This window comes from Chrysochloris asiatica, unplaced genomic scaffold, assembly GCF_000296735.1.
Source record: "Chrysochloris asiatica unplaced genomic scaffold, ChrAsi1.0 scaffold00491, whole genome shotgun sequence".
Lineage (NCBI taxonomy): Eukaryota > Metazoa > Chordata > Mammalia > Afrosoricida > Chrysochloridae > Chrysochloris > Chrysochloris asiatica.
In genome coordinates, this window is record NW_006409009.1 from 117,453 (window position 1) to 128,799 (window position 11,347).

Genomic DNA, 11,347 nt, shown 5'->3' on the forward strand with positions numbered 1-11,347 from the left:
AACTGATGATATGCCATATAAACTTTCACTCAATCCACAATAAAGAATTAAAAAAAAAAAAAAAAGAACATTATGGTTGGTTACTTAAAAAGTGGAGGATCCCCAATGAGATTGATTAACATAGTGTCAGCAACAATGGGCTCAAATGTAATTGAAATGTGAGATTAGCATAGGATGTGTCAGTGTTTTGTTTTGTTTACTCTAGGGGATCTAAGCACAACATGTAAAGGATCTGACTCTGTGCAAGTGTAGGACTATGAGGGAAACATAAAAGAATAAAAGAAGTATCCTTTTCCAGGAAAAAAAAAAAAAATCCCTTCAATAATGATATATTCAGAAGCACTTGCATTCCCAGGGTGGGCAAATGAGTAATGCACTTGACTGCTATTCGCAAGTTATGTGCCCACTTAGAGGTACCTTGGAAGAAGGCCTGATGATATTTGGAAGAGACAGTCATTGAAAGCCACATAGAACACAGTACTACATTGACACACATGGTGTTTCCATGAGTCATAATCAAGGGCAACTTTTTGTTCTTTTTAAGAAGCAGTCAAGTGTATTTTGTTTTATCTGAGTGTTGTTATTAAGTTCCTTCATTTCATTTCTTAGTCATAATGTCCCTGTACATAGTTTCCAAGGAGAGGTTGGTAGTCTAAACTGCTAACCTTTTTGTTAGTAATCCATGTTTATCCAACAGTGCCATACTAGGACTCCAAGATCTGTGCAGTAAATTCTTTTGATATGGATTATTTGTAAAAAACAAAACAAGACACAGGAATGTTGGTGGTGGCAGTTGTGTGCTACTGAGTCGGTTTAAACTCATAGTGACCTGTAAAACTTTATGGGAGCAGAGAATCTCAACTTTCGTCCTGGAGCAACTGGTATATTCAAACTACTGAATTTGTGATTAGCAGTCCCACTCATAAATCCATTATGCTATTAGGGTTTCATACAATAAAGAATATAATCACATTAAAAAACAAAAAAGAAGCACACACACACCCCACCACTATTGTCATAGAGTTGATTCATGATAACACATGACAACCCCATGTGTTACAGAATAAAATTACTGCATAGTGTTTACTTGGCCTTAATCTTTACTGAAGTAAATCACATGGGTTTTATTTCATGACACTGAATGTTAGTTCAAATTACTAAACTTTAAGTTAGTAGTTGAATTTACACCATGTGCTTCATCCATGAACCTCATTAGCCAGGTTTTAAATTAAAATTAAATGTTCATGATCAGAGAACATATTTGTATGTCAATTACTTTCACAGGTTTTCATCATTCTTTAGTTTCCTGACATCTATCTTATATGGGGTCATATGGCCATTCCAATATGTGGGTTTTCTTTAAAATTCTTTTCAGTTATAAACTCTTTCAGTCGGTTTAATGGATATAAAATTTTTATAAATATGTGCTTGATAAATGCACAAAACCATATAATTTTGCTGATTTCAAAGATGGCATTATGGGAAAATGAACCAATGCTTCAAAAATAATTTACTTTTGTTTGCATTAATCATCGCAGGGAAATTTCTGGTGTCCAATGGCTTGATTCCTATAATTGTTTCCATTTTTTATAAATTTGATACAATGTAATTCCCATTACAAATTTTGGAAAATGCTGGCTTTTTTTTTTTTTTTTTTTTAAATAAAATTAACAATCTTGTTTATAGTTGAGAAAATTAGCACCAGGATAGTTACAAACCCAGGTTTGAACTCAATAAACTTCTTTCCAAGTAAATCCTTCTATATTAGGAATACTGGAGTTCTCCTCATTTTTCTTCCTAGATGGATATGAACGTTATCATTCCTTTTGACAGATACAATATAATAAATTGATTAAAATGTAAAAGTGAAAAGAATAGAGGGGAATATGAAGTAACATGGCTAGTTTTCATTATGATTATTGGTGTGACACTGAGTATATGTACTGAACTGCTACCTGTAAGTAAGTGTTTTAAACCTATCAGTCATTCATTAGAAATCATGTAGAATCAATATGAGTCAGAACTGATTAGAAGACTCTTACCAGTTTGCACTGTAGCGTAGTGGTTACGAATCGGGCTGCGAATGTTAATGTCAGCGGTTCGAAACTACCAGCTGCTCTGCGGGAGAAAGATGAGGCTTTCTACTCCCGTAAAGATTTACACCCTCAGAAACCCTATACAGGGTCGCTATGGGTCGAAACCAACTCGATGGCACATAACAACAACAACAACAACCAGTTTGCACTCACCTATGCCAAGAAATTTGGAATACTGATACCTGGCCAATCGATTAGAAGAGATCCACATTTTTGCCCATTCTAAATAGAAGTGACCCAAAGGAATGTGAAAATAATAGAATATTATCATTGATATCACAAACAAGTGAAATTTTGCTGAAGATTTAAAATTTTTAAAAAGGTTTCAGTAAAATATAGCAGGGAGCTGCCAGGAATTATTCCAGTAACGTTCAGAAGAGGATGTAGAAACTAGTGCTGTCATTGTTGGATTTAGAGGAATCTTTGCTAAAAGCAGAGAGTTCCAGAAAAATGTTTACTTGTGCTTTATTGATTATGCAAAGACTTTCAACTGTGTGGACCACTACAAACTATGGACTACATTAAGAAGAATGGGTATTCTGGAAGTCTAAATTGTTCTCTTAGGGAACCTGTACATAGGTTAAGAGACAGTCAGTCATTCAAACAGAACAAGGAGAAACTGAATGGTTTAAAATCAGGAAAGGTATGTGCCAAGGTTGTATCCTATAATCATACCTATTCAATCTGGATGCTGAGAAAACAATCTGAGAAACTGGATTATATAAAGGGGAGCATGGCATCAGGAGTAGAGGAAGATTCATCAACAACCTGTGATATGCAGAGGATACAACCTTTGTTGCTGAAGGTTTTAAAAAACATATTGATGGACACCAGAGTCCACAGCATTCAGTACTGATTGTATGTTAATGCAAAGAAACAAAAAATCCTCACAACTGGACCAACAAATAATATCGTTATAAACTGAGAAAAGATTGAATTTGTCAAAGACTTTATGCTGCTTAGATTTGAAATCAACATTCATGGAAGCAGCAGTCAAGAAATCAATGTATTATTGCCTTAGGCAAATAGGCTGCAAAAGATCTCTTTAAAACATTAAAGAGAAAATATGTCATTTTGAGGACTGAGGTAATCCAAGCCATGGTATTTTCAATCGTGTATGCATGTGAAAGTTGAATAATGAATAAGGCAATCCTTAGAAATACTAAGATTCATTGAATACTAGATTCATTTGAATTCTAGTGTTGGCCAAAAATATTAAAGTTGTCATGGACTGCCAGAACAAGCCAATGTGTCTTGGAGGAAGTGCAACCACAAGCTTTTAAAGTGAGGATTGTGAGATTTCATCTCTCATGCTTTGTACATGTTGTCAAGAGGAACCAGTCTCTGGAGAAGGACATCATGCTTGGTGGAGTGGAGGATCAATGTCAAAAAGGAAGACCCCAATAAGGTAGATTGATATAGTGGTAGCAAAAATAGGTTCAAACATAGCAACCGTTGTGAGGATGGCAGTGTTTCCTCTGTTGTCCCTATGGTATTTCTTTCTTTTGTGCATACGGTCATAATGAGTTGGAATGGACTCCGTAGTATCTAACCGCAATTTGCACAGTTTGTGAAAATCTCATATATTGATAAAATCCAATGTTTAGAGTTGTAGAGAGATCTTGTACATATCTGGTAGTGTGGTGGTTACGAATTGGGCTGTGAATCGCAAGGTCAGCAGTTTGAAACTACCAGCTGCTCTGTGGGAGAAAAATGAGGCTTTCTGCTCCTGTAAAGATTTACAGCCTTGGAAACCCTGTTCACAGTCGCTATGGGTCGGAACTGACTCAACAGCACTTAACAACAACAACATAACGTACTTACAAGAGTGGATATAGTTTATCATTATAATTCTCTATGGTTTTTAAAAACCATAATGATTAAGTGGTCATAACCAAGAACTCATTAAGTCAGACTTTACATGTTAGTCCTCTGGTCATCCTGAAGTACAGCTGGGGTTGAAAACAATTCCTTAAGATTGTTGCTAAGTACCAAGGAGTACTCCTTCAATGTGATCTATCATTATCATCAATACTCAATCTTGGCATTATTTATATAAACATTTAATTATATTTATTTCATAGCAATTTTTAGAGGTTGAAAGTATTAGCTTTGTGACTTGAGTTTTCTGACCCTTTTTGTATGATAGTATTCCTCCATACTCCTGTTCTCTAAAATTAAAAATCTATCATAAATTTGGTGTGTATATATTCCTCTCAATATTTTTACATTATTAGTATTAATTAATGAATATATATTCAGCTTTTTTTATGTACCTAAATAGTATAAGATCATACTATAGTATAGTATTGCCCTGCAGATATTGTCTTTCACTAAAACATTGTGTTTAAATTGTCTCTGAGAAGTATATACATCTATTTCACACATTTTAAAAGGTAATATTACTGAAAAAGGACTATTCTGGGTGTCAACTTTTTATTAGTATCATCACAGGAAAATTCTTGTTCCACTCTCTGTATTACACAATTGAGAATTCCCATATTACATATGCATGGAGCATAGTTGTTTGAGGTGTAGAATTAATGCATGACCAAATTTACTATTAATTGCCAACATTTGTTTACCAACAGAAAGTTAGACACAACTACACGTTCTTATTATCAAGGTGTGGAATCACAAATATCTATGAAACTTGTCTGATAATTGTCCTTCCATGATAAAGTCACATAGAAATTACCATTTTTAAAGGAAACACGAGTCCTGGTGTAGTGATATTGGATAAGCACAAGGATGTCTAACTGTTGAGGTCAGCAGTTCAAATCCACCAATTCCTCCTAGAAAACCTTATACAGGGTCGCTATAAGTCTGAACCAACTTGATGACATTTAAAAACAACATAGGAAATACTATTGGCATTTCTCTAATTCCCTAAGGTTTGAACAAAATACTTTACTATTCCTAGAGAACCCTACAAGTCACAGGATCCATGCTATAAAGTTTTCTTTAAACATGTGACTCAGTTTTTTAATTCACAGATGAACTCACCGAAGTATAAGAGGACTCAATGGTCCAGCATTATCATTGTGGTTGTAGCCTATTCTTTGTTATGCATGGATACCTTCTAGAAAATCAAAAACAAGTGAGACCCAATTGTTTCATTTTGAACATTCAAGATCAATTTATATACGGATGAAGATCAAATGATCTAAAATAATACAGAAAAAAAACAAGCTTTTAAACTATAGGACATTTTAGTTGAATGATTTGAAATTTTTGTCATTTATACCAATAATGATAATAATGTGTAAAATTAATGTGCCTTAAATTTAAATGTTCATTGCTTATTTAATTATGTATATAGTATCAATTACCTTTCCTTATGTTGTTGTTAAGTGCCATGGAGTCAATACTGACCCACAGTGACCCTGTATAGCATTTCCAAGGAGCAGCTGGTGAGCGGAACCACTAACATTGCAGTTCAAATAACTTTGCAGCCTGAAGCATTAGCCCACAGAGCCACACCAGGACTCCCTTATAGTCATGCAAATCTCTTTTTATCAGCTGTGAACTCACAAAGCAACATAGGGCTGGAGAGAAACTAGGAATTGTCCCATGGCATACAGATAATATGTAGAGCTGTCAGGATTCTCACTGAAATTGTTGGTCATTCCGGATCATGCACTAATGATCTTCCCTCTGTTTCCTCATGTTTCAAAAATTTTAAAGCAAAAGTTCAAGGAATTGAATGAAAGATATATCTAAGTTTCATGTTTAAACACATTCCAGCGTTCTGACTAGGAATAAAATCCACTATCCTGTTTTTATGTCTCTCTGAGAGACTGAGATGGGCTTATAATTTTGAACAGCTGAGGCAAAATCCAGGAGAAGGAACATGAGTAATATCTCTCCTAAATTGTCATTTGCCAACTCCTGATGTGATTCCCTCCTTTTTCTCAGATATCCTTAGGATATTTGAGGCACCAAAAAACATGACTGCTGTTCATTATGGTCTAGGAGAAAGCCCACACAAAAGAGCACAGTGAGCAAGTGGTCTCTGAAGAGATGAGGGAAGTGAAATGGCAGGATGGGTGGGCAGATGAGAATATGACCAACCCTATGTCTGTTGTCACACTGCCTGCATTCAAAAAACACTTCAACTTTTGTGGACATGACCTGGTACACCTTGCAAAAAGAGACTGTGCTCCTTTTCTCATCTGTAAAATGATAATAACATGTTTTGCTCTTATCTAGGTATGGATGTGTATAAAAAGGAAACATTGTATAGAAAACTTATCTCAGGTCCTGGCACTGGGAAACCTTAAGTAAACCTTCATGATACTGTGGTTTTTGTCTTCATCTTCATCAGCATCAACTGTAAGATCATTTTGTTGTGTTAAAAGGACAGATGAGAGGGACTTATTTCCTGCTCTAGTGTGGAAGTGTCTATAGAAGCTAGAACCGATATAGAAGAAATTAAACCTCTAAGTGACTTTTCTTGGACTTCTGACTTCACAGGCCTCTGGGATCAAACTCAGCACTTGTGAGTTTCCCATCTGTCCATTCCAGGTAGGCCTCTTGTCCTGATGATGAGAAAACAAGCACCACAGACCCTCTGTCTGCAGTCTCCCATGACACTCACTGGATTACTCTGGTTCTCTGTTCGCACATGAACAAGGATTGTGGCCCACCATACCTTTCATGTCTGGTAGGTGATGAGACCTGAGGCTTCTTCATTAGAAATAGCAGGAAGACAGACTGAGGCACCTTGAAAAAAACAACCACGATAGAGGTAAAACAGGTACTGAGCGTGTTAGACTAAGACAGGCAGACTGAAACCATGAAGTGCACAGGTTAGGTATTTACAGTTGTATGGCTTGGAGAGCCAAATGCCCAGAGCTCACAATTAACCAAATTAGTTCATATTATTCCACTCTCTGTAGACTTGTTAATATTAATAAAAGAGGAAGAGGAGAATCTTGATATCATGCCCTTCCATACTAAGGAATCCTGGTGTGGTGCTGTGGGTTAATGCACTAGGCAGCAAAGTTGATTTGAACCACAAGTTTGGTGGTTCAAGATCACCAGCAGCTCCTTGGAAACACTATACAGGGTTGATATGATTCAGAACCAATTAGAGGGAACTTAACACCAACAACAAATTCTATTGATGAATCTCACCTGTATTCCTTATTTCTCACTTTTTAACTTTAAGTTATAGGGAGATTGTCCTAAAAATCAGAAACTTTTCACCCTGATGTTTCAATTTCAAACATCACGGTATGATTTAATATCCTCAAACTTGTTGAATGCACCATGAAATTTAAGAAAAATTAAGTGTTCTGCAAAGTGCTCTGATGGTGTACAATGGACAACTATTCACAATGTTGGCATTTGAAAGTCATGTGCTACACAGAGGTAGAAACAGAAATTGTCTGCTCCAATTATCATTTTTTTTCCCAAGAAATAGTTTCTAGTTTAATCACACCAAGAGTATCAGTATATATCCAAAAAATAAAAATAGTAACATCTGAAACAAAGATTACCTGTAACTCCAGAACATTTTAATTCTAAAGAGCTTTAGTAAATAAAAGCTTACTGTTTCCAAATGACGATCAAGAGGGGAATGAATTATCAGTCTCATTACTGTTGGGAAAAAAAAAAAAATTAAAATTTGAAAAGGAGGGGGAGAATGAAGGTAAATAACCATTAACTTTCATAAAGATGAAACACTGCTTCCTCAACAATTCAGAGTGTCACTTAAATGATTTGAGCAGGCAAGAAAATAAATAACTGTCCATACTTGCCTGTTATACAGTTATGGACAATTAAATGCCAGCTACATTATTTTAGAATGGCTTGCTAAAACACTGAAAAAACGAAAGACTTCATCTTTGTCATAAAATGCCACTTTAGTGGAACAGTCAGTGCACATGACTAGGTGGTAGATTTCTTCCCCTCCTGTCTCAACCTGCTTTGTACAATTTTTATGGTTGGACTTCATCTTCTTATGGCCTCATCCTTTCTTCCTGCTCTCTGTTTTTCTTTGTGTGTGTTTTTTTATTTTTCTCAGAATTTATTGACAGCACAATTCATCACAAATATTGTTCTGTATGGAGTATGGATGATTCATGCTTTTGACAATCAAGGCACAGTATCATCATGCAGGATAGACAATTCAAGACAACATCACTTTTAAGAACAGGTTGCTGTTGACATCGCCACTGTATTCCAAAACCATGGTAACTCCTTCTCTTTGCACCAACCTAGGTCTGATCTCTGTTATCCTTTTCAGGATCATAGAGTTCCATCATTTTTTGGAATCTGATGTCATTTCTTCTATTTTTCCTTGGTCACCTGTGTCTTCATCCACAGAATCAGAATCAAAATAAATATCATCATTCTACTTTGTTGTGACAGTGACGTCTGAAGATGGTGGATCGGGCAGAAGTTCAGTGAGGAGCTTCATCTGTAACAAAACAGAATACCAGGCCAAGTAGGCTCAAGGGATGGTGCTAGAACTCTAAAACACATATAAAGGAATATTTAGAAGCTTGGAAGGCTTACAGATACAGGAATTTGTAGAAGAATCAAGAGATCTATTGCTTTCTATTTCAAGATGCTCAGCTGCTCCCGAGGCCACCATCTTGGGAGAGACCAAGTAGGGGAAGGATCAGAACATCCACCACAAATTCCTGACAGAACCACGGAGATACAGGTGTGGACATTCTTTTTTTTTTTTTTGGTATCTGTTCATTGGTTTCTCACTGTCTGTGAACCTCGATTCTGGTGACTAGAGGGGATGCCTGAGAGAACGGACACCCCCACCCCTGGGTGGCTCTACCACACATGCACACAGATCTCCTCGAAATTTAAAGTGACGGTTTCCACTTAAAACCAAACGGCCACCATTCGTCTGACAGATTGTCATACAGTGGTGGGTTGTAAATTGCTGTGATTCTAAGCTATGCACCTGGTATGTTAAATACCAGCAGGGTTGCCCATAGTGGACAAGTTTCAAATGAGCTTCCAGATGAAGACACACTAGGAAGAAAGAACGATGAACTACTTTTAAATATTTAGTCACTGAAAACCTTATGAAGAGCAGATATGGTGCCGGAAAATGTGTCCCTCAGTTTGGAAGACACTCAAAATGCGACCGAGGAAGAGTTGCCTCCTCAAAGAAGAGTTGACTGAGATGACACCAATGAAGTAAAGCCCGTGGGAGAAAAGCTCATGGGACCTTCATTTGTTGATGGGGCACAACTCAAAATGAAGAGAAACAGCTGTAAACATCCAGTGAAAATCAGAACATGGAATGTACGAAGAATGAATCTGGGAAAAATGGAAATTGTCAAAAATGAAATGAGCCCATCAACTAAAGGATGGATAAAGAAACTGTGGTACATACATACAATAGAATATTATGCTACCTTGAAGAAAAACAAAGAAGCTGAAAGTCACCGCATAACAAGAATGAACTTTAAGAACATTATGTTGCGTGAAATTAGTAAGTCAAAAAAAAAAAAAAAAAAAGGAGAAATACTGCATAGGGCCACTAATATAATAGTCTAAGTAAAATAACCCATACTAAAGGGGACGGGGGGGGGGCTTAATGGCTACTGGCATGTGGCCAGTGGGGTAAGGGGAGGGAGGGAAGGTGGAGAACAGGTTAGGGAATAAACACAGGATACTTTGGGTGCTAGGGAGAAGGGGGTACACAAGAGTGGGGAGGGGAATGGAAGAACAAAGCGAATGGCAGAACAATTAGGCAGGTTTGCATGGGCTAAGTGGGACAGAGGTAAATGATGATGTATGCACAACTTTGGAACAACAGAGCTCTGGGATACAGGGATTGAGAAATGGTTGGAATGGAGAAAAGGGGGGAAATAATGATAAGATGATTGGCTGTCTTTAGAATCTTGGTTTACCTGGCATACAATTATAAAATAGACACTTGAGGGGGAGAGAAAGGATTAGCCAGAAATATCACCATAAAAAGCTTGTAAGTCCAGTTTCAATCTACAACTGATTGGATGCCTAAAATGGGGCTACAATGTGCCCAGTGAAAGAGGCTTCCTGCGGAGCATCTGTGTCACATAAGACCATAGGTGGAATCCTGAACCCCATCCAGAATCTTCAGAGTTGGGAAATTTCCACTTGAAAGGACAAGCAGACCAGTCTGGAGCGGCTAGAAGAACAGAAGCTACTTCTTGAAAGAAAGACTGACCGGAAAAATACAGAACAATAACAGCAGACCGACTGATTACTACAAGAACAAGAAAGTTGTTTGCCAAGGAGATATCAGAGCAAATCCCCTTCCAATACTAAGACTCAATGGGAATACACACTCTGGTTGGTAACCATGTTCGTCACCGATAAGGGGAAGTGAGGGAAAAACAGCAGTGAAACTGTGAGCTAAGCCCTACAACATTCAATAGACTCCTGTGAACCAGGGTGGAGATCTGGTTGGCCAGTAGTGTTGCAAGACTTGGAGACTCTTGGGCCCAGAGTCAGCAACATAGCCACAGAGGACTAGAGTGGAGAGTGAAGCATCCAGCTGATAAGAAGAGAGGGCATATGCATAAGAACACCCACATTTGAAGATAATATACACTTGACCTCTCTTCAATGACTGGATGATCAGAGCTCAACTAGAAGAAGAAAGAAGAGGAAATAAAGAATAATCTGATACAATTTGATGAACTTGACCTACGCCTATGAATGCAGTAGCTCAAAAGAGGGGTCAAATCCTTACAGCGAGGAGCCTTCCCACCCCCTCCATACACAGCGTAGACAGGGATGGGCAACTTGGACATTGGCTACCCAAAATGAGGGGGCTTCAAAGGCAAGAAGTGACTGACTGACAAGGTTTCAAGAAAGAATCTAGATCCAGAGGGAGTGGAAGAAGGTAAAATCTCCACTGAGTAGTATCGAATCTGTCTGATGAAAGGAAATGTGAATAGGTCTCTTGTGATACAATAGTGAATAATTGTTATCCGGACTGCTTGTGAGGGTTGGGAATGTAAGGGCAGACATTTTGTAGCAAGGAGGGGAGTGATTAACTTTGCAGTCTAGGAGCAGAGGTCCCTGGGTCCATCAAGGGAAAAGAGGGGAGAGTAGGACCCTACCCAGAGAGGCAATGACACAAGAGATGGTGGCAGAGATGATGACGTGGAGAAACGGAGCAGCTGGGGACAATAGACCCAGAGAGGGAGAGAGAATGTGTGCGGATGGCAGGGGAGGGGGCATGCTTGCATGGTATACCCTGTGGTTGATTGATGATGCATGGA

The 11,347-nt window shown here is 37.8% G+C and overlaps 1 protein-coding gene and 1 pseudogene across 1 annotated transcript in view; both read right to left on the minus strand.

The window, feature by feature from the left end:
• Positions 1-349, minus strand: part of LOC102838579 (olfactory receptor 7E24-like) — a 7,311-nt gene extending 6,962 nt beyond the window's left edge. The window contains exon 1 of the mRNA XM_006877372.1: positions 278-349. Coding sequence (XP_006877434.1) covers positions 278-349 — 72 coding nt within the window. The remainder of the gene's footprint in view (positions 1-277) is intronic.
• Positions 350-7,893: 7,544 nt separating this feature from the next.
• Positions 7,894-11,347, minus strand: part of LOC102838952 — a 6,519-nt pseudogene continuing 3,065 nt past the window's right edge.